Source organism: Drosophila mauritiana, chromosome 3R (assembly GCF_004382145.1).
Source record: "Drosophila mauritiana strain mau12 chromosome 3R, ASM438214v1, whole genome shotgun sequence".
Lineage (NCBI taxonomy): Eukaryota > Metazoa > Arthropoda > Insecta > Diptera > Drosophilidae > Drosophila > Drosophila mauritiana.
The window spans coordinates 3,703,463-3,728,309 of NC_046670.1; the positions used below are offsets into that span (position 1 = coordinate 3,703,463).

A 24,847-nucleotide genomic window follows, 5' to 3' on the forward strand; every position below is an offset into this window, starting at 1 on the left:
CGTTATTTTCGACAAACAGAAGTGCGTTGCGGATCATTTTGTTTGAAAAACCAACAAACCGTCCCATTTTAGCGTAGGTTTTACCTTCAGAGATCATGTTTTTAATCAAATTCCTTTTTTCGACGGTAGAATGCTTTCCCCGACCCATAACTAGAGAATTTTTGGTCTTCTTTTGAAAAAAATTCAATTAAAACCTTTAATGCAACTCCTTTTTTCAAAATATGTCGAAAAAAAACCCAAAGCAATCACTCCTATTAATTTTATTCAGCAAAAACGTGGTCAGTGCTATTTTTGTTACCGCCTCATTTAGCGCCCTTTTGCAGAAAGTGCCCAAAAACAAAAAGAACCGTTACATTGAGAGAGTCAAAATTTCTTGCTTAGAGAGACAACATATGGTACTTATTATTCATGCAATCAGACTTTTAAAAAAATAAACATTCAATACCTTTTTTTAGGAAATCACCTTTCCACCTGCAGTAGTGCTATTATTTTAACCGCAGCTGTATACACACACTGTGAGTCGAGAGGTCGACCTTCAACTTGATTTTTAATTAAGTTCGGTTCAATGAACTGAAACTGTCAACGTCTGCTCTGCTGTATGTTTATTTTAATGTTTCCTTTTGGGCGAAATGCAAACACAAATGTTTTGCAAACAAATTATTTTTCTTTTTTTTTTTCTGTTGGTGTGAATATGGTATAAGAATGCATAAAAAATATATTAAATAATTAAATTCAACTAAAACAAAAAATTGGACTTATATGAGGCTTGCATTATGAAGAAGCCTCTTTTTTACTGTTTAATCGTATGCAATATTTCATCTTACCTGGGTTGAAACTTCTGATTGATATCAATATATCCTCTGCAAGGATAAAATGGAAATACTTAATCCTTACTGACTCTAAGAGTTGCCAAATTTCAGTAGGAAATTTAGTTACAGCTTCACTCGCCTTAATATTTTCTACACTATGCTTTCGTTTTACCTATCGTAACTCATCTCGGCTTGCAGCTTCCCATCCAATAGTTGTGTGTGCTAGCCATAATTCATGAAATTTAATCGCTTTTCTCAACTTACTTTGTACCTAGCCTTCCTCTATTTTTTTTATTTTCTCAGCGAACATTTCTTTTACTTTAGTTTATGGCTCTTTCTCTGGCGTTTAACCATAAATTTTCAGCCTCAACCTCAAACAACAAATTTTTTTCAATTTTCATTTTTTACCATATTTCATCTGACGTTCCTCCCGGAAACACCAGCCCCTTTTCTTTACACACATTTATTTTGCTCTGTCACCAGGCAGCAACAACAGAAAATGTTTCAAGAGCGCTGCCACGCCACCCATCCACCCACTTCGCGACCCACCAAGTGGAACTCCAGACCATCAGGAGGTTCCATAGCACAAACCCTGAGTACAGAATTCATGCTCTAACTCAACCCGAACCACCCAACAATGTTAGACAGATTTTATTACGGCGCTTTTGCTACTTATCCGGAAATACTCGTCGCACTCTTTCCACATCCGTGCACAGAGAACAAAGCAGCAGCGTAAAATCATCGATATTATTTTAAAGATTTAAGAATTCTGTTGAACTTAACATAAGAGTAGTTCCTTTTTTGGTGATCCCTTACTTATTTAATTTCTTGTTATTGAAAGATACAAATATTCCCAGGATAATGAATATTTACACTTTTCTCTCTGCACTGGCATTAGAGCATTGCACCTCAACAGCTCAAAGAAGCTGGGTTCGGAAAAATCGAATTTTTGAAATTTAAAAGCTGGAATCGTTTGCCCATTTTTTGCCCATGTTTGCCCACCAATTAGTTTTTTTTGCCCACGTCCAGTTTTTGAGATATGAATTTTCGAACAAGTTCGAAAATTTTCGAAGATCAAAAATTTCACTTTTTTCAAAATTTTTTTTTTTTAATCGCAATAACTTCGTTTGCCCACGTTTGCCCACCCTTTAGAATTTTGAAATTTTCGAAAATTTTCAAAGATCAAAAATTTCACTTTTTTCAATTTTTTTTTTTTAAATCGCAATAACATCGTTTGCCCACGTTTGCCCACCCTTTACAATTTTGAAAAAATTTATACTTTAGAAAATATAAGACATTCAAGTTTACCTAGGTGTCTTTGCCCATCCTTTGAAATTAATTTTTTTCGTTTGCCCACCCTTTAATATTACATTTTAACGTTTGCCCACCCTTCAAAATTATTTTTTTTCGTTTGCCCACTCTTAAAAATAAAAAATTTCGAATGCCCACCTCTTAAAACTAAATAATTTCGTTTGCCCATCCTTTAAAATTAGTTTATTTCGTTTGCCCACCCTTTAAAATTAGTTTTTTTCGTTTGCCCACCTTTCGAAATTAGTTTTTTTCGTTTGCCCACTCTTAAAAATAAAAAATTTCGATTGCCCACCTCTTAAAACTAAATAATTTCGTTTGCCCATCCTTTAAAATTAATTTTTTTCGTTTGCCCACCCTTCGAAATTAGTTTTTTTCGTTTGCCCACCCTTCGAAATTAGTTTTTTTCGTTTGCCCACTCTTAAAAAAAAAAATTTCGATTGCCCACCTCTTAAAACTAAATAATTTCGTTTGCCCATCCTTTAAAATTAATTTTTTTCGTTTGCCCACCCTTCGAAATTAGTTTTTTCGTTAGCCCACCTCTTTAAAATAAATATTTTCAGTTAAAAAGTTTTCCCACGCCTTAAAAATGTTTTTTTTTTTTTCGATTTTCTACTGATAAAACCAAATTTGTACATATGTATGTAATAACTGTAAGTTGTGCCGCCAATTCACATATGTATCTTAGGATCGGCGGACAGAATCACTAATATTATATGATTATGATGAACGTACATAAGGAGATCGCAACCCGTTACACAGTTTTTTCTTTAATATTTATATAATGTTAATCATTCGCTTACAATTTATAAATTTTTCTTAATCATTGATAAATTTCATGCAAGTGTTGATGAACATACATATCTATATATATAGTTATTTGTATATATACTATATATGTATATATATGTGTTCATCATAATCATATAATATTAGTGATTCTGTCCGCCGATCCTAAGATACATATGTGAATTGGCGGCACAACTTACAGTTATTACATACATATGTACAAATTTGGTTTTATCAGTAGAAAATCGAAAAAAAAAAAAACATTTTTAAGGCGTGGGAAAACTTTTTAACTGAAAATATTTATTTTAAAGAGGTGGGCTAACGAAAAAACTAATTTCGAAGGGTGGGCAAACGAAAAAAATTAATTTTAAAGGATGGGCAAACGAAATTATTTAGTTTTAAGAGGTGGGCATTCGAAATTTTTTATTTTTAAGAGTGGGCAAACGAAAAAAAATAATTTTGAAGGGTGGGCAAACGTTAAAATGTAATATTAAAGGGTGGGCAAACGAAAAAAATTAATTTCAAAGGATGGGCAAAGACACCTAGGTAAACTTGAATGTCTTATATTTTCTAAAGTATAAATTTTTTCAAAATTGTAAAGGGTGGGCAAACGTGGGCAAACGATGTTATTGCGATTTAAAAAAAAAAAATTGAAAAAAGTGAAATTTTTGATCTTTGAAAATTTTCGAAAATTTCAAAATTCTAAAGGGTGGGCAAACGTGGGCAAACGAAGTTATTGCGATTAAAAAAAAAAAATTTTGAAAAAAGTGAAATTTTTGATCTTCGAAAATTTTCGAACTTGATCGAAAATTCATATCTCAAAAACTGGACGTGGGCAAAAAAAACTAATTGGTGGGCAAACATGGGCAAAAAATGGGCAAACGATTCCAGCTTTTAAATTTCAAAAATTCGATTTTTCCGAACCCAGCTTCTTTGAGCTCACCTCAACCATCCCCTTGGGGACAACAGCGGAGTCGCTGTCATTCCTGGCTGGCAACCCTTGTGGCAGGTTCTTCTGCTACACACACCATGGAAAATTGTTGCACTCCTGCCGCTCCTGGGAAAACCCCGCCCCGCACGCCGCTCAGCCACCCCGTGGGTCAGCATTGTTCGGCTTTTCCCATCTAAATTTCATCAGTAGTTTGGGCAACCACCGACCTGACAAACGCTACCCAGGAAGGATGTTTCAATTTCTATTTTGTTTTATATACTTTTGCTCCGTCGTTTGCTCCGTTTTTATCGGTCGTTTGAGCTTCTGAAAGTGGCAGGGCAACCCTGTCTGCGCTTGGAATAGAGAAAATTGGCAACATCGCTTTCTATTCTTGGGTTTTCATTCAACTCTGCCCGTTGGCCCTTTTGATTTTGTTGTCCTCCATCTGGGGGTGTGTATGTTGTCGCTGTTCTTTTGATTTGGGTTGGGTTGTTGGTTTTCTTTTCTTATACTTTTTGTTCTTGTTTTTTTTTTTTTGTCGTTTCTGCCTCACGTCGTTATTTCGCTCTACATTATTTTCTTTTAAGTCTGTAATTTAGACAGGCTTTTCTCTTATTTATTTAAGGCGTGCTGCAATTTCCTTTGAGTTCCCTATTGTATTTTCAACATGTTTTAGTAATGTTATTGGGCCCAACGGTTGCTTTTGGGTTTGCGTTTCGCTTTGATGGAGACTATATATATTGTTATTTGTGTTACGAGCCTTGGACCTTTCCTTTCATATGTTAAAAAAAAACAATGCTTTCGTTTACACTTTTTTATGGAACCACACGAATTTCGATTGAATTTGTTGAGCTATATAAAACATAACTAGTGCATCAAACAAATCTATTTCACTTTTGAATGTTCAAGCACACATGTGAAACACTGTTTTTTAGTAAACAAAGCACGAGAATTGCTCTTTAACTTTAAAGCCCTCCAGCATTCGGGCAGTTTTCAATTAGTTAGTTTTTCTCCTTTGCTTTGATTTCATATATATTTTTTTCTGTTCCAGTTATTCACATCCCTATCTCGTTCTCCCCCGACATATTAGGTGGACATTTCTTTTTGCGTTTTTATAGCTTTTAACAATTGAAGCCTGCAGGCGATGAGTTTTAATTACTGACCCATTTCCAGTTGTTTCCTCCTACACAGCGCTGTTGCCACATTTCACTTTGATGCTTTGAATGTTTAAATGCAGCAAAAATAGTTAAATTACATTATAAATATATTTCGTAAACAAAGGGGAATTATTTATTGGTATAGGTGTTATTGACTATTTTCCAAGTGAATTGAAAAAAATGGAATCTTTAGTCAAAATTTGATATGATTATCAAAAAATAAATTCTTCTCTTACTTGCCCCCCTAATAAAAAGTTGAAAATAACTAAAGTTGAAGTTGAGTAAAGTTTTTGTCAAATAACGTTAGTTTAAACTACTACAAAACAGTGTTGATTAAACAATTTTTCTTTAAAAATACAGGTTTGATATTTTTATGTTTTTGACTATAATTTCAGTTTACAATTAAACTTAATTGTTTCATGACCTACATTTATTTTTGTTGGCTTTAACTTAAAACTAAGTCGACTGCTTAATTTAAGGAGGGAAATATTGATATTTACTTTGTGCGCGTGTTGGGTTTGGAATGGAGTTCGTAATTATGCAAATTTACATTAACATAACCTACTAACTAAGCACGCAATTGAAACAAATGCAAACGACTGCCGCCCACTCCCGCCCACAATTTCGCGTGCCCCTCGCCCCCTTGCACTTGCAGAAATAGTTGACCTCGTTTTCTGGGGGCTTTGGCTTGCACACACTTTTACTGCAATTTTATTTTTTATGCTTTCCTGCTTCGCTGGCTTATTTTTTTTTTTTTTTGTGAATTAACCGAGAAGTTTTTGTTGAGGCGCCGCCTGGCGGTCTGCAGCTGTAGCTGTTATTGCTCTACCGGCGTTGAACTCATTTTGCATTTTCCATGCATTTCTGTGTGTGTGTGTGTTTTTTTTTTGCTGCTCTGGGATGGCAACTCTGTCGCTGTTTTGGTTTTTCCGAGTGGGCGGGAAATGGGTTGGCCTACATTTGCCCTCTCCGAGGCTTTTATTCCGCTTCTCTCCCTCTCCATGTTGTTTGCGAACCTTTTGAAAATTGCGGCAGGTGCATTTTTTCCGCTTTTATTTCGCCAAAGCGGCATTCAGCGAGTGCATTTTCTTTCCATGTTTTCCACTGCCTTTTCTTTCTGCGTTCTCCGCCGTCGCCCCTTTCCATCCATCTTTTTCCAGTGCTCTTCCTAGCATTCATTCACAGTAACCAAGGCAGACAGCTAGAGTGCGAAAGAGAGAGCTCGCCAGCTTTGTTTTATTTTCCACGTCCTTGTGCCAAAAACAACAACAAGAAGGGGTGGGTGGGCGGTTGGTGGTTGACTGGTTGAGTTGGTGGGTGCGGTGTTTGCTTTGGGGGAAACGCTCGCAAAAAAATCGATAAAGCAATTAATGCCAAACGAGTGGCAGGCTCTACCAATTTCCACCTACCGCGCAATCGGAATGGGAACGAGAATCAGAGAATCACCAGCAGAGCAACCCTGTGCGCAAAAATAAACACGATGATGACGTTCTCGATGGCGAAGGATGGACGTCGAGAGGTCGGGAGGTCGAGGAGAGAACCATAGCCATAAACAGAAGCAGAAGCCAGAGCATAAAAGACGTCGACTAGTCGTCTGTGTTAATAAACCGCCCCATGACCACCAAGAGCGGCACCATCCCGTCATCAGTTCCACTTACTCTTCTGCCCAATGCGAACTCAAACCACCCGCATTCCCGACTGCCTCTACTTGCATGCCCTTCGGAAGGCAACTGCCACTTAAAATGTAATTTAATTTAGTTAATTGAGGCTTATGAGTTAATTTTATTAATCAGAGGAAGTCATTAATCTCTATTAGCTACACCTATTTAGAGAATAAATCAAAAAATATAGCTAACAATCTAAAATCGATTAAAATATTTTATTCTGGTGACAGTAAGCGACATTTGTGTATGGTCAAAGAAAGTAATTATTAATTTAATTAATCATAAAAAGGAAAGAATTCTTGTCTTAGCCATAATATTTTTATTACTAGGATATATCTTTTATATAACTCAAACCGTTTTTGAACATAGGAACATAATTTGCTGGCTTAGTTATTATTATTTATTTATATATTATATATATGAATTTTAATAGTATTAAAATTGCAGGGTAAACCATTTCCAAAAAGTATGAACTGATACTCTTTGCTATGCCTTCTAGTCAAATCATCTTGAAATTACCCATTGTTATTAGCTGATATTAAGCCTCAAGGAGAGGATGCCTCATCCTCTCAAATAAAAGTACATGCTTGAATATGAAATTTCTAAGAGCAATTTAGCTCGAGGCTAATCTCTGTCTTGCGAACATTGTTGATTAAACTAAGAGCATTATTTAAGGGCCAAATCCGAGGGGATCATGTCGGCAATCTCCGAACTAGATGAAAAGTGAAACCATATCAAAGCTAATAAGGATTGAAGAAAGGAGATACAAGTTATTAGGTCTATATTTTATACAATCCTTACTTATATTACTATATAAATATATGTTGAATACTTTATTCAAGCAAATATAAGCTAGTTCTCTCAAAATGGCTATAGTATTATGGATTTTGTTAAGTCCTAACACACACATTCCTCGAATTTCTAACCCAAAAGTCATCAATAACATATTTGTTCGTTTTGTGTTAATGTGTCTTTAATGGGTTAACTTTTCAACGGCTCTTTACGTATTTTTTGAACTCAAAGTTCGGCACACAAGTTCGCCCACATCACAGCATATTTTATAGGTTCGGATTTCTACAGCCCATGCCTTAGTTTAGTTTAGTTATTTTTCATCATTGCCTTTGCCTTTTCATTCCCTTTAGTCATGGCTTTTGGCATTTTCCACATTTTCCGAGCGCTTGGGGATGATATTTGGGCACTGGTGATGGTTTTTCCGACCCAACCACCCGCAAAGAATGGAAAAGTCGGGTCGAAATGACTTATGGTTGGGTCTGGGCCCAATTCTAGTACCTCCTCGTTCAACTTTCTGCTTCTCATTTCTATAGCTGCGCTTTAAAATCATTTAAGGTCGAAAGTATGTGAAGGCTTTGGTTTCGTTTTTTGGGCAAGTTTTCTCCGACAAGTGCTTTATGGTAATTCAAAATCGATTACTGCCAGAGCTCTTGTCTAATTTGTGCTCTTCCTTTGAACTTTTGTTCACCTTTGCTGGCAGGCAGAGCAAACAACTTTTGTGGGTGGGGTCGCAGTTGCTCCCACTTTTTTTTATCTTTGGTTTCTTGGGGATTTTTTGTGCATTTCAAGTTCTGGGTGTGGCAGCTCCAAAATGCGTTAATGGTGTGTATTTGGGTGAAGTTTGGCAACGGTGCGAAGAGGGAATTTAAAGGTTCTTGACTGGCTCTTTCAGTTTGCAGCAAGCAGCTGATTTTTATACGGTCAAATAGCATTACTTGAAAGTTTCACAAATTGCTGCAAAAATGTAACTATACTTTTAACTTTATAACCAGACATTAGCTATGACAGGTACATAGCATATGTGATACATAGGTTCGGCCCTTTTCAACACTATTTCCCGTTTATCGACAGCTTAATATAGATATCCACCTCACTCTATGTAAATTTAATTATAGTGCTTGCTGGCATCTCTGGCAAGTGGCTACGTAAATATCTTGCACATGTTTGCGCTGCGTTCTCGTGTCAAAAGCTCTGAACTTCCCCGTTCGCCATGTGGCTTCAGATGCAGCTGCTGCTGGAGAGGAAACCGCAGGACCAGAAATTATATATGTACATAGCGATTGATGACCTTCCAAGCAGATCTCAAAAAGGGGAGCTCGAGAAAAAACAAAAGAGGGGAATTCCCCGTGGCACGTACCAAACTGAAGTACCCTGGCGATCCCTCGTGGCAGGTGTTTGACTTGCAGTCTGGTTTTTGAGTTGCAGGAAAAAAAAGGGACAAATATGCCACTTCCTTCGCTGCGGTTTATGTCACATGGTTATGGCTTCGAGCTGTATTTACTCGCATTTGTTAATAAAAAGCATTTATAAGTAGGTCAAATAATTTCGTATCTTATCAGCAGTTTTTGTTGTTCGCTTGCGGGCATAGAAGCAGCATTTGATGGCCTCACGTGCCACAGGTTGCGCTTCCATACAATTAATTCGCTCTTATCAGCTGAGAGTAATAAAAATGAATCAAAGTTTTGCCAGGCAATGAAAGATTCCTCATGTGATGGTGATTTTAGTGGTTGTAAAAATGCTCCACTTTCAACCAGGAAATAAAATGCAAAAGTAATGAATATGTAACAAATATTCACTGACTTTTTGTGCATTGCTTTAACAATAATTACCGAGCGTAAACCAATTTGACCTTCGCTACAGCAACAACAATTACAAGTGCAAGCGAAAATAGATATAGAAAAACGTATAAATACGTTTAAACGTATAATAAATAAATGTAGAAAACATAACAGAAATCTAACTGTGCCGGAATGTTTAACTTGTTTGTTAATTGCTTGCCACAATTGCTGACCTTGACACACAATCGCAATCAGAATCACAATCCCCCCAATGCAATCTCCCTCAGCCGCTCGAAATATTCATTTTGAGAACGATTGCTGCTCGCATTTTATAGGTAATTTGTTTTATTATTTTAGTTTGGGATATCAGCAAACACAGCAGTTGTGTGGGGGCGAGCTAAAACGAGGCAGACAGCGTGGCAGGCAGAGCCATAAAATAAACAAAAAGGAAAGGCGAACGAGGCAAACACACGCAAATAAAAATAATATTGCAAAAAAAGAGAGAGGGAAGAGAACAATAATAGTAACGAAACGCGTGGGCGTTGTCTGCTTTTACATAGAAAGAAAAAATTGAAAATAAAACGTATAATTAAACTAGTTAATGTGGTATACTTAAATGTGACCAAGTAAACAAACTATACACAATATGTGTATTAAATGTTGAATTCAATTTTTTCTTTTTATGTAAGTAGAATATAAAAAGACGGCAGATTGGAATTGTGTGCGTTTTAAGTTGATTAAAAGCGCGATGTTGATGGCCATATCCCCTTGGATGTCCCATAAAATTGTGTCAACTTTGCTCAGTATTTGTTTGTGTATACTAGAGTAGCGAAATGTGTGTCACGCCTCCACGGGCGTACGAAAAATATGGAAAAGCATGTTATAAATAGCGCAGTGTTGTCTAATAAGCTGTGCAACTTTGAAATGAACCCAGTTTATAGCTTTCAATTTGGGATGCAATCGAATGTATGTAGGTGGATATTGAAACAGAATATTGTTTGAATATTTTAATATTACAACTTCTATAACTAATGAACTTGTTTGCCGCATTTGTGATGAAGTTTCCAATGTGTTTTCATTGGCAATATGAGAAATTTAGCAAATATATTGCGGCTAGACAGTAGCCAAAGGACCAAAGGCTACATAGGACATAGAATGGGATTCTTCGCCGTCTGGCCGAAATTTCCCCTAATAGAAATGAATATGCTTTTGTGATTTTCGTAATTTACGGTTGCTGCCAACAATCGACAACAAATATTTTTGGCGGCAGACCGTAAGTTCAATGTCTGTTAAATTGGTATGTTTTGTATTATCGCCAACCCTCGATCTGGACTTTATACCAGTAGAGATGACGGAGTTCTCTAACTAACCATGATGTCATTGGCAAGAGCAGGTTATTATTTTAAGCAGTAAAAATATTACTTAGAAACTGCTAGTAATGTAAACCTTTATATACATTTATTTTAGAAACGCTTTTTGATTTATTTTAGTGCCTGAAGGAACTCGAGGGAACACCCTTAACCCGTTTAAAATAGATTGTCGTTTATCTATTGATATTTATTACCTTTATTACCTTATCTAACAGATTCTTCATGTTCTTATCACTTTCTCCTCTCTCCTCTGCGACTTTTCATTGCCACGCGCACATCTCTCTTAAACTGCAAATGACCGGATGGCGCTTAAATACTGAAAATAAAATTCATTGCCCGGTTATTGATTAACAATAAATTGTTGACGTCGTTGTCTCTGTCGCAATCGTTGTTATAGCTCACGTTGTGGTTTGTCGGCTTGACCGGCGAAATGGGCGAAATGGGCGACCTGTGGGGCGATGTATCCATGGATGTGGGCTTTTGGGGTGGGGCAGTGACCAAAGGGGTGGAAAATCGGCGAGGAGACAGATGCCACATGGAGCTTTTGTCTGGCTGTCTGTTGGGGCTGTCATGGTTGCAGATACGTTAGTATGTACATTCACGTATGTTTATATAGATACGGATACACACGCACGCGGGATGTATGGATACATACTCCGAAGTGGAGAGTGGGGAGTAGGGAGTAGGGAGTAGGTTGGCTGCCTGCGCACACGTGCATGCATAAACAACAACCGAGCGATGGTACATAGCTACACTGGTTTACATAATGTACTGCAATTTTGTTTGCAGTTGCCGCCAGACGTAGCTAGAATATATACATATATATAACCAAAGCTATCGTCCGAGTGTGAGTGCAGGCCAAAAACCCATTCAATTTAATGTGGCGCTTGTCTAGCCAAAAATGTTAACGCTAGACTGGATATCTGCCCCTCTATATGGGTTTACTGAAGCTTAAAGCTGCAACTAAGCCGCCGCAACGGTGATTTTCACAGCTTTAATTAGAAAATATCCGAATGACGGTAATTTTCAGTCATTCTTTAATTTGAGCCTCAGACCTTGGGGGTTGGTATCGATTTTCCGCGGCTGGCTTTTCCCAACCCCCCTCCACACTCCGCGGAAAGCTGTCGTCAACGCTGTTTATGCTAATGAAGTCACATTGCCGCTGACTTGTGTCTACGCCCACCCAAAATAGAAGGAGCAAAAATGAATGGCATCGCATTAAATACAAAGTGAAAAAGTTTATGAAAAAAATCCCTAAAACGTGCCTCGCATGACTAATTAGCATAATAAACAAATATAACGAAAGCCACCCTGAACACAAAAAATATAGCGAAACTCACAGGGAAATGGGTGCTGCATATCAATGATGATATGTCTCAGTGACAGGCCAAACAAATTCCAGTGTGGGAATTGTGTTCAGTTACTTTTAAAGCCCAACAATGTTTTAAAACATTTCAGAATCTTGTGAAAAGTAATTCCTAAACCATAGCCGATATTGAAACCCAATAATATTGCAAGCCTTAAGTTTAACCTTTATGTATTCATTTCTGAAATTAAAGGACTGCGAAAGTCGAAAAGGGATTAGCCTCCTTAGAGCTACACCAGTGAACACACTATTAGTATTAAAGCAATTAAGTCGCCTAAGGATAATTATCTATAATTACAACTAAATTGGGTAACCATATGTCATAAGGTAGTCTAGTAAATTTAACTCAGTATAACTATTTTGAACCCATCAAAATCTTTGGCATTGAACTGCATTTTCAATACTCGCCAACCATACAAATCATCGAATTCTATACCCTGCATTTTTGTTTCCGCAATTTGTTTTGATTATGTTGCTTATTTATGTTTTTACCATTCTCTTTTCTTCTTTTCTCTCTTGTTACAGACTCAAACTAACAAACACTTACAAACTGTACATAACTTACGGAGCGTGTGTTGTAAAGGCGTAGAGATAGCAGATTCCACTGAAACACTTGCCAATACTGGACAGAGTTGCGTGCAATATGCGCAACGGCTTTCGGCAACGAGCGTGCGCCACGAAACGCACTGAATCGAAACGGAACGGTGGGAATCTATAATGCAACAGCAACAGGAAGAATTCGATACAGAAACAGAAACTGTAGGGGGAAAGGAAAGCATTTGGGAAATGTTGTTCCCGAAAACTGAAGAAAATGCATCGTTTTCTTAACATCCAGCAAAATATCAAACTTCGCAACTATCATCAGTTACTTTTGTATTTTGTCGCTGCTGCTGGAGGAAGAGCGGAAGTGAGAAGTGGAAGAGGGACCGGAACCGGAAAGAGAAGCCTTCGCAAAGGAAGCAGCAAAGGAAGCAGAGCAGCAGCAGCAGTAACAGTTAAAGTAACGTTAAGAGCAAACGCAACGTAACGCCACGAAACGCAACGTCAAGAGTAGTTGAAGCATAATATTATTCTATTAGCCCAATACGTTAACCCAACGCTGCCACTGTTCCTAAGACACAAAATTTGACGACAACAGAAGAAGAAACCACTTGAAATAAGCGTAGACCATAGTCGTAACCGTAAAACGAAACGCCAACGCCTCTACACAATATACGCTACTGAAACACGAATCCTATGCCAATTTTTGATCATCAAATCGTTTAGCACCTATCATAGACTCCCATAAACGCCTCATCAAACGTCAAAATCTCAAACGACACTATCGCAACTAGAACAACAAAAAGCTGACGTTGTTTTAGACAAATACCCAAAACCCTCACAAAAACAACGCCGATCTCGCCCCTTTGTCACGCACACCAAAAACACAACAAAATAGACAAAAATAATAAAAAAGAAAGGCTGGCTAAGGCTAAGGAAAGCGGAAAAATATGGCCACACCCCAAGTCAAGGACTTGGTGTTGCGCTCGCCCGCTGGCTCCTCCGATGTCATTTCCTTCGCCTGGCCCCTGCAGATCGGACACGGACAGGACAAGCACGATAATGGCATCGACATCATCGACACCATTAAGTTCGTCTGCGATGAACTGCCATCGATGTCATCGGCCTTCGAGGAAACCAATCTCCACCAAATTGACACTGCCTGCTATAAGACTATGACCGGTCTGGTCGATCGCTTCAACAAGGCCGTCGACAGCATCGTTGCATTGGTGAGTGGATTTACATTGTTATTATGGTATGGAATGCAAAAGAAAATAGTCATGAATTGGAAATCAAAGCAAAGGCCACTGGATTTTAAATATTTTGTGATTTAAATTAATATTATAATGTAATATGCGGTCTGAAGATATAATTTATTGTAGTTCTTGTTATTTTTCTTTGCAACAAATACCAGCTAATATTACGATATCAACTGTTCCTAATGTGTTTTCTTTGTTCTTAGGAAAAAGGAACTTCACTGCCCGCCGAGCGCCTGAACAAGTTCGCTCACCCTAGCCTTCTAAGACACATATTGCAATTAGTTTACAATGCCGCCGTACTCGATCCGGATAAACTCAACCAGTACGAGCCCTTCTCGCCAGAGGTTTACGGCGAGACGAGCTATGAGCTGGTGCAGCAGATGCTTAAGCACGTCACTGTCAGCAAGGAGGACACGTTTATCGATCTCGGCTCGGGAGTGGGCCAGGTGGTCCTGCAGATGGCCGGATCCTTTCCCCTGAAAACCTGCATCGGCATCGAGAAGGCCGACACGCCGGCGCGATATGCGGAACGCATGGATATCATCTTTCGCCAGTATATGGGATGGTTTGGAAAACGTTTTTGCGAATACAAGCTGATAAAGGGTGACTTCCTGGTCGATGAGCATCGTGAAAAGATCACCTCATCGACGCTGGTTTTTGTAAATAACTTCGCCTTTGGGCCAACTGTGGACCATCAGCTCAAGGAACGGTTCGCAGATCTTCGCGATGGAGCACGGGTCGTGTCCTCCAAGTCGTTTTGCCCGCTGAACTTTCGGATCACAGACAGGTTTGTTGTTACTAAGATGACCAACTGTTTTTATACATTTATACTCACTCAAATTCATTTCTTGCAGAAACCTCAGTGACATTGGCACCATTATGCATGTCAGCGAAATTCCGCCCCTCAAGGGCTCTGTTTCCTGGACCTGCAAGCCCGTTTCGTATTATCTGCATGTGATCGATCGCACCATATTGGAGCGATACTTTCAGCGCCTGAAAACTAAGGGCGGCAACGATCACGAGAGCGTGGGTAAGTTCTGCAAACAGTGGGCGACGGAGTTGAAGGATGCACTAACCGGAAATCAAACACAAACACACACAAAAACAGTCATGTTCGCCATCACGAAATATTCCCAATCAATCAATCGCTGTCATGATTTTTCCTTTGGGACAAAAAATTTATCTATTTCTTTTGTATTTATCATATCAATTAAATCATCAATTGAAGTCTGTGATTATAAATACGTTTAAGTAATGATAAGCCGAAAAGGAATATAACTGAATATGTGTATATTTAGTATTAGAGTTTGTGGATTGCTAACGACTTAAAATGTTAAATCTGAAAGAGGATCGACGCACTTGTGCGTATAGGAAGGGCCTCTTTTAATTTTGCTCCGTCTATTTTAACAAATCAAATTATTCAATGAATTCCTCAAAATCGACCTAAAAAAATGACACTTAATCCGTTCTAACGAGTAAAAATCATAAAATTAATTAGGGGCTATAGGATAGGTGCACACAAGAGCATTCTTATTTGAAATAGATATTAACTGCTGCTTCTTTTTTTCAGGAACTGTTCGCACGACACGTGATCGCGCCAAGCGAGAGGCGAACGTTGGCCAACACCATCACAACAATCATCATAGCAACAACCACGCCAACAGCAACAACCATCAGAGGGAGCGGGAGCAGTCGAACGGAGCTACCGCCACTGCCGCTCATCAGCAACGCCATCAGTCCCAGTCGCCAGCTAATGTGAGCGGTGCGGGAATAGCAGTTGCAGCTAGCGGGCAACAAGCAGCTTCCAAAACACGCCAGCAACTGCAGCATCAGCATAACCAGCAGCAACGCAGCCTGGACATGGAAAGCAGCACGGAGAGCGATGGCGAGGCAACGAATGGCAATGGTGGCAATACCACCACTGCCACCAATACCACTTCCGCCTCCAATGGCCCGATGACTAGGAAAGTTTGGTCCGACTGGTGCAGTTCCAAAGGCAAGAGTTCGCAGTCTGACGACGAGGAGAACAACAACTCGAACAGCAATGGCGGCAGTAATGGTGGTAGCATTGGAGGAGGATCAGTTGGCCGGCAGGCTCGAGCTACTACCCAGAAGAAGCGCAAAAAGCTGACTAGGAAAGCTGCGATAGCCAGCAAATCTGCTGCCGCTGCCCAAAGGGAAGCGGAGGCGGCAGCGGCGGCGGCGGTATCCGTACCAAGCAAGGAGTCCAGTTCCAAAGAGGATCCACCAAGGGCTGCTAGCGCCGGACCTGGTCGCAAGGGACGCATGAAGAAGGGTGCGCGTGGCAGGAAGTCTTTAAAGATTGTTGGACTAGAAGCTCTGCACAAGCAAACAGTGTTGAGTACCTCCTTGGACAGCATGACCAAGAAGCTGCCAGCAGCTCCTGGAACCGTGGATCAACAGCTTACTGCTTTGCTCACGGAAAACATGTCGCATGCAGAGTTGGATATTCCAACGGCGCCACAAGATACGCCTTATGCCTTGCAGATCCTTCTAGACGTGTTCCGTTCGCAGTACACGTCGATGATCGAGCACATGAAGTCAAGTGCCTATGTCCCTCAGGTTCAGAAGCAGATTGCCCAAGAGCAGGAGCGGATGGCCAGGCTGAAAAACAGGGCCAACCAGTTGGATAAGCAGATAAAAGTGCTGATCGATGACAGTGTGGCTTTACTTAAAGTGCGAATGAACGAGCTGGGCATCCATGTAAACTCACCCAACGATTTGATCGCCCAGGCAAAGGAGATTGTGGGTAGACATAAGGATCTACAGCACACTGCAAGTCGAATGAGGAACGAAGTAACCTTCTATGAGGGCGAACAGAAGCTGCTCCTTAACAAACAACTAAAAAACCTACCCGAGTATCAAAAACTCTGTGGTACTGTTAATGGAAAGGTCAAGCTGGAGGTGCCCCCGGAACTTTCAGAGACAACGGCCCAGGAGCTGGTGCTAAAGGAGATCGCCAACACGCTGAGTCAACGAAAGAAACTTTACGCCCAGGTGTCCACCATTGAACAGGAGACCTCGGTTTTGCAGAAAACAGCAGAGGAAAGGTCCACGGCAGCGACGCTCTTAGCGCAAGGAACAAATATGATTGTGTCGACCGGATCATCTTCCTCCTCCTCTACCACTGTTTGTGCAAGTGCAGTAACGGCGCAGAGCAACAAGTTGAACTCCGTGAAGAACTCTCGTCGCAGTCGCGAGCACCGAGCGCGTTCCCAGGAGTGGCCAGAGGTTCCCGAAGTGGGTAAAATCCAGGAAAGCAATCCCGAAGTGCTGGCACAGAAAATCGTGGAGACCTGCCGCCAAATCGAAGCTGGCAAGTTCCAAGGAGCAGCTGCGCCCTCATCGCAAGTGAACGGCAAGAATAAAGCAATTATAGAGGTCCCACCACCTCCGCCCACTGCTCCAGTGAGCATTAAATCCTCGCCTGGACACCACTATAAGGACACAACACTGATGCCAGCACCCAAACAACAACAGCAACAACAGATGACGCTTTCCCAGCTTCCGAAGTGTGAGCTGCCCGGACTATCGGCTAGTCGCAAGCAGGAATCTCCCAAGGTTGCCAACTTTGAGGATCGGTTAAAGAGTATCATCACCACGGCCTTAAACGAAGATCAGGAGCAGCGCAGCAAGGCAGTGGAGTCGTCACCGTCTCCCTCTCCTCTTCACAGTCCAGCACCCAAGCGATCAAAGCAGCATCCGGCTGGAGCGATAAACCCTGCACAGTCGCTGCCCAACAATCTGCACAACATCATCACCGTCTCCACGCAGGGTTTGATGCATCTTAATGCCAATACAACAATATCCCCAATAACACCACCACTGCCGGGTCCAGGTGCAGGAGCCACAGCATCCACTGCGCCGCCTCCGCCAGCGAATCTTCCTTATGGGGCTTACGGCGGAGCAGTGGCCAAAACAACGGTATCGGGCAAGTACCAGGCAGCTAAAGAACCGAAGTATTCGCCAGTTAGACAGGCACCATTACCGCCTCCTCCGCCCTCCCACATGGCTTCTTTGTATCCAGCTGGACAGCAGACTACTCCGGCGGACCTAGGTTACCAGCGGCGTCGCAGCTCTGTTAGTGCCACTAGCTATGAACACTATATGGTCCAGCAGCAGCAGCAACTCCAGCAACAGCAACTCATGCTAGCAGCCGCTGCTCATGCGGCCCAGCGTCAGCAGATGCGCGTAGAGGAACAACAGCAGCAGCAACATCATCAGCAACAGCAGCACCACCACCATCCGCAACATCGTCTGCCGCAGCATGTGCAGCATCAGCATCAGCATCATCCCAATGAGTTCAAGGCACCGCCGGCTGACAGTCATCTCCAGCGATCGAGCAGCCGTGAGCAATTAATAGTGGAGCCGCCGCAGACGCAACCGCTGGAGCTGTTGCCTCGAGCAAGTTCCGCCAATTCGGATTACAGCGGATATCGCATCCGTCCGCCAAGCAGGCCAAGCTCCAACTCCTCGCAACCAGATTACACGCAAGTTTCACCCGCAAAGATGGCTCTGCGGCGGCATCTGTCGCAGGAGAAGCTGAGCCAACATGTCACGCCCCAGGCAACACCGCCGCTGCCCGGACACGGAGGAGCACCCACATCAGGCAAGACCATTGGCGATTTGGTGAACGGGGAAATTGAGCGAACGCTTGAGATTTCGCATCAGAGCATTATTAATGCGGCTGTGAACATGAGCACTAGTGGCGCTAGCTTCATGGAGCGGGCCTTCCTTAATGAGCGCTCCAACGATCGCTTGCTGATCAACTTGAATGCCCAACGACCCGAGAGAGTTCATGTTCGTCCGCTCTCCGAAGAATCGCAGGATCCACAACCCACCAGTTATGTTCAGGAGAGAGGACCTGGAGTTGGTGCAGCTGGAGGTAACAGCAATCTGGCCACTTTGGCGCATGTAGCCTACGCCCAAAAGGCACAGGGTGGCGCTCGAGCCAACGCAGGAACTGCACCACCCGCAACCCACTCCTCCTCTGCTCGTTCTGGACGGGACTATCAGCCGGTGGCTTTGCCCCGTGCGGAGCTTAAGGGCAGCATTGAGGCCTATTTCCACGAGGAGCAGCAGCAGAAGCAGTCGAAGGGCGCAGGATCAGCAGGAGCGTCCTCTTTGCGGGGACCGCGTCTTAATGGTGCCAATCCGCCATTGGAAGGTAAATTGCCGGTCGTTTTAGTACGGCGAGCTTGGACCTTCTAAGCGAATAAAATTTTATACGTTAAATATATTAGCCTTTTTGAAATTTCTAGAAATTTATGCTCCAGTAAATTTTAAATATGTTTAAAATAAAAGCGCTCTCATTGGCTTTTAACGATTGTACCTTAATTTTTATTATATACAATGTTTCGTCATCGAACTGGTTTACCAAACATATCTTGTATATCTGTAGGTCTAGCAGCATCGCTGCAGGATCATGTGCGTGCCAGAAAGTACAAGGAGGAGACCGAGGAGCGTCAACGAAGAGCAGCAGCCGCTGCTTCGTCTTCAGCGGGACCGCCTCCTGGCATGGAACTGCCAACACACTATGCTCATCAGGCGCCACCAGCCCACAGCTACCACCACCATGGTGCAAGCATCAATGGAACACCGCACAAAGTAGAACGTAAGCATTCAGTTGATTGCAGAAAGATTACTTGTAAATATACCAAGGCTTTTAGCTCTTGTCAAAGTTTTCAAAAAATTAGTAACTCGACAAATTTACAGGGCTAATTAGGCTTTATTTTGCCAAAACAAAAAGTTTTTTTGTTCGATGATACTTTTCCTAACATTTTAGAATTCGACAGTTTCTAAATACCTTAATTGTGTTTCAGTGGGGATAAAACGCAGCTCACCGCTGGCGCCGCATCAGCAACCGCCACGTCCCTCGAAATTGGCCCACTACGAGCCGCCAACGACGCAGCAGCAGCATGCCCATGCCCACCTGTACGCCAACGGACAAGTGCTACCTCCGCCGCCAGCTCATGATGCGACCACGCCCTCCCCGACGCCCTCGTCATCTTCATCGTCCTGCGGACGTCGAAGCAACAGCAACAATGGAAAGTTGCTCGTGGATCCACCGTTGCTGATGAGTCCCGAGATCAATTCACTGTTGGGCGACGAAAGGCCTTTGCAGCTGTCGCATCACCAACAGCAGCAGCAGCAAATGCTGCATCACCATCAATCGCAGCAACAGCAGCATCTGCAGCTGACCCAACAGCAACTGCGTGTAGCCCATCTTGGACATGGTCACAGCACCATGCCCACTTTGGGCGTACAACGCAATGGCAATGGCAATGCCGCCGACGATGGTAAGCTATACGTAGACCAAGCAAAAAACTCGACCAGGGTATCTGCACCCAAATATGCACCACAACAAGCACCACCACCACCAGCACACTTAGCATTCCCGCTAGAGCCACACATTCTTCACCAGCACAAATACCAACGACTAGCCACCCAAACGGTGGCAGAAGATCTGACCATGAAGCGAAAAGAGCAGGAATCGGATTCAGAATTCGAGCCGGAAGGGGTTGAAGTGTTGGGCGAAGATGGAAGTTCCCATAGCGGATCCTCATCGTCCAGTTCCAGCTCTCACTCGGGATCTGATTCCAGCTCTGACGTGCCATGAATTGCTTTCAAAACGCTTTACACATACACATGCACATCTGAACATAATTATACATTTATACCACCTACGCTTAGACTTTTGTAAATACAACATGCACAAAAAATGATCTTTTCTCACATCTCGTTCATTTTAATTGTTCGTTCTATATAGTTTGGTTTTTGTCCGTATTTCTTGTAGTCCTTAATGTAATTGTTGCTTGTTTTTGTTTTAGTAGACTTGCTTTTGTTTTATTTTGTTATGATTTATATTAACGCTTCTTGTATACTTTATGCCATCCACATTGAAATTTGTAAGCTTTAAAGGGTGAAATCTGACGGCGACCATCAATGAATTTTACCAAATGTAAATGAACAAATCTTTTAGTGTATCGCGAGTGAAATTTGGTTACATTTTCCCAAGCTCTTAGTTGGGCTTTACGTACACTTTCCACAGGCCTCAACAAACATTATAGTACAATATAAAATGTAAGCGACCATAAAATCAAAGCCAACAACATTCAACATGCTGAGATAAATCTAGCTCCACTTTTATTCTAAGCGTCATGCCAAATCAATCATCTACACCCACTGCATATAATAGTCACTCAGAGACATCAGCAAACACCATAAAAAAACGTGTAAAGCTGAATGGCTCCTTGTAAAAAACATACATAAGTATACAACACACACACACACCCCCATAAGCAAACATTTATTTCAAAATTAACCCAAATAAGCAACTCCTGGAATGTTATTAATGCATAATTAATTTTCAATTATACTAAAATTCGAAGAAATCTGCAAATGCAAATTGGTAATGCTAAAAACCAAAACAAACAAATCAAACAAATTATGCCCCATCTTATCCAGCCTTCTTTATTATCCCCTTTATTATGCTCTACTCCATACAGTTAACGATTTGGCAACGCAACGTACTATAACTAATTACGATCCCAGACGTCGCCTTCGCACGACTTTGTCTGGCCCAACGAAACTATCAGCTGCCCATAGTAATCAGAATCTGAACGGATATGTTATGGCCGATAGTAGTAGTAGTTGCCCCACAGTACCCCAATAACCAATGATCGATTGCATTGAATTGACTTGCATTGAACTGAATTGAATTGAATTGAATTGATTGATTGACTTGCATACCTCAAAATTCCTCAAACAAACTAAACAAAAAGCAAAACCGAAAACATGTTTGTTGTTGGGCGAAGATACGATCTTGTAATAACCATAAATAATAAGCAGAGTACAAAAAACCTGATGAAAAACAAAGATTTCAAATCAGAAACAACCTACAAAAGACAACTTTTAATTTTTGCGTTTAATAATTTACCTACTAAAAAAAGTACAGAATTTATATGCCAAAAAAACAAAATTATACTTAAAAATCCCGAACAAAATTTATGAAATTTAACGAGCATGAGGTAAGTTCTGTTGCGCCTAATTGGTTTCTTTCTTTTAATTATGATTTATATATTTTACTTTCATTACGTAAATCCTTTGTTTCAACATTCAACCACCACACTAAACACATAAAACACAAAAACACCCATAATAACAAAATAACACAAGAACATACCCTCCTGCACGCAAAGCGCAATGCAACTGTACCAAAAAAGATAATTAAATATGAAACAAGCTTAGGACAAGACGCGTTATCGCCAGTGTATCGTTATCACCCTTCCCGATTGACTTTTCCAAATACCACCGAAACTCACCATATCACCCAAACCAAATCTAAAATTCGCACAAGTACTGGTCGCGTTAGCGAGATAAAACTAATAATATTTTATGATCATTCTCCACAGATGATGTTATTGCCGCTGATGATGAGACCCACTGGCAGCATCGGGTCAGCTCTGGTTTCGACCGCCTGGTGGCCTTCGCCAGCACTGAATTGGATAAGACCAGGCGAAGCATTGATGGCGATACCGTGCCGGCCTCGATCAGTTGCAACACGTCTCCGGACTCGGGCATTACGCACAGCAGCAGCAACTCGGATGCGGTGCGCACATTTTTGTCCACCTCGTCCAGCTCCTCGCAGCTGGAGCTGCCCATAGGAAGCGGTGGTAGCAGCAGCAACAGCCTCTACAACCATCATGCCCAGCACAACAACATTGGCATTGGCGGCAGCGGAGGCAGCCATCCGCATCAGCAACAGCAACAGTTGCAGGCTCAGCACCAACAGCAGCAGCACCACCTCTCCGATCACATGAGCGACAGTAGCATGAAATCGTCTGCATCCTCATCTCTGCATGCTGGTAGCTCCCTGAAAACCGTGTCGCCGGTGGATCCCAGTGCCATCGAGTCGCCGCCACTCTCTGACGTTGGATTGCCCAGAACTCCCAGTCCCAGTGCAGCCAGTGTGGCCACTCCACCTCTGGCCAGTGGGCCGCCCGTGTCCGGGGACTTGGGTGGTATACCTCTGAAGTACCAGCGCAAGTCCAAGACCAGTTCGGAAAAGCACTACAAAAAGAAGTTCTGCGAAAGAAACTGGGAGTACGACTGTGATGAACTGCTGGCCTACTCCAACTCCAGTGCACCGCCGACGGCAGCAGATGCAGCGGGCAATGGGCCACTTAACTTGGATGCTACCAATGCTGTGGGCGGAGCAGCTGCACCGCTCTTGGGAAAATCGGGAAAGTCGCCCAAGGAAAAGTCTTCACCGCACCATCAGCAGCAGCACCATCACAAGTCCTCCAAATTTCGGCCAAAGGGCAAGGACTGGGACTGGTCAATGGACAGTAGGAGCCAAACGGGCGAGCTGCTGGCCGCCAGTAACAACATGAACATTAACAACAACTCAACCACCACAACGAGTAATTAATTTAGTAAACTAATTTAGTTCAATTTGCTGAATGGAGCGTGTCGGAGAGAAATCCAGAAAAGTATGCAATGCTTTCATGCTTTTAGCCAGATTATTTGTAAATGGGTCAAGACGGATCGGATCCCGGATCCTCGGAATTATAATGTATTTGATGAAGATTTTTTGTAATTTTAACTAAATGAATTGTGTATGACTAGCTAACTTATTATAAGGCCCAGCTCTCCAATTGCCTTGTTTTATTTGATAATTGCTATCCACCCCTTTCACCAGTGTGTTTTTATTTTATTAATAATTCTAATTAGGCTAGGCGCGTTTTTCGTAATACTTTATAACGTTGAACCGGAAAAAACGCAACTGCTGATGAACAATGTTACTGATTTCTTTGTACCGATTACCAATTATTATGATTATGTATTTAATTTGAACTATTGTTTAATTACGTTTGTCCATAAGTTAAATGTTTTGTCTTTATTATTTCAAAATAAAATTGTAAACTAATTACACCGATTTAGTTTTGTGTTCATTATTTCTCTATCGCTTGCTTTTGTTCTAGAAAAGTAAAACAAAAATGCTGTTCGAGTTTCGCGAGATTGAATTGGGACCAACCCTAAAATTCCAAACCCTTTCCAGTTTTTGAGACGACGAGGTGGATTGAAGGGAAGTTGCTTCCATTAATCAAATGTACATAAGGATAATAAAAAAGTCAGTGCAGCAAATATTTACTTTGCGCAATGTATTTACATTTTTGAGCAGCACGTTTACGATACAGAAAGTATATCCAAGTTTGGCACAAGCAATTTAAAGTTATCTTTAGAAAGTTTTTAGGCGTTTTTATTACTTTTAATTTTTTATATTTCCGCTCGCGTGTAGAAAGATAGTCGTCAGTGGGGTGTACGAGTAGCAAGCAGAGGATATACAAATACTTTAAATAATAATCGCAAAACAATAAAACTAAACTGAAGTAGTGGAATTAGTAACGTATACAACCAACATGCAACATGTAACATGCATTCGCAACCGCAACAGCAGCAAAAGCAGAACAACAAGTAACCTTATAAATTAAAGAATTTTCCACCTCAGCGAGATAAACAACAATTTTATAAATTATATTATATTATAGCAGGCATATACAAGATATATACATACATATATATTATATACGAGCAAGCAGTGTGGGAGCTAAAATATCAGGAAACCAATTAAGCCGTAAACAGAGAAATAAATGATTTACAAGCATTTAATAAACCAGCATAAACCACAAATATTTAGCAAACCATAAAGAACTATAAAACTTATATGATTAACAGTACTTATAGCGAATAAAGGGAATTTCAAATGTGCTATTAGCGTAGTGTAATATATGAATAATAAATGAGTAAATTAAATAATACCTACATGCAGTCAAGAACGAAGTTTGTACATCAAGGCGCAAAATGATTTTTATACGTAAATTATTATACTGATCCCAACAAAATTTGTAGGAAATGAAATATTATTTTGGCGCTATTGAGCAAATAAATAAATAACATGTAAAATGCATATAAAATAATATAATCTTAAATAGTTAAATTTACATGTAAAATGTATAAAACGGCAAAGAAAGAAACAGTAAAACTATCGAATGAAGAAG

The 24,847-nt window shown here is 41.1% G+C and overlaps 1 protein-coding gene across 3 annotated transcripts in view; it reads left to right on the plus strand.

Moving 5' to 3' along the window:
- Positions 1-23,724, plus strand: part of LOC117145240 (histone-lysine N-methyltransferase, H3 lysine-79 specific) — a 42,574-nt gene extending 18,850 nt beyond the window's left edge. For 2 of the 3 annotated variants that reach the window (XM_033310816.1, XM_033310817.1), the window contains exons 3-9: positions 12,490-13,733; positions 13,967-14,550; positions 14,618-14,793; positions 15,334-18,951; positions 19,186-19,398; positions 19,607-20,083; positions 22,199-23,724. In XM_033310816.1, coding sequence (XP_033166707.1) covers positions 13,455-13,733; positions 13,967-14,550; positions 14,618-14,793; positions 15,334-18,951; positions 19,186-19,398; positions 19,607-20,083; positions 22,199-23,217 — 6,366 coding nt within the window. In that variant the 5' untranslated portion in view covers positions 12,490-13,454 and the 3' untranslated portion in view covers positions 23,218-23,724. Of the gene's footprint in view, positions 1-12,489; positions 13,734-13,966; positions 14,551-14,617; positions 14,794-15,333; positions 18,952-19,185; positions 19,399-19,606; positions 20,084-21,292; positions 21,815-22,198 lie in introns of all 3 variants that reach the window. The other variant, XR_004459712.1, reaches the window with a different exon arrangement.
- The last annotated feature ends 1,123 nt before the right edge of the window (positions 23,725-24,847 follow it).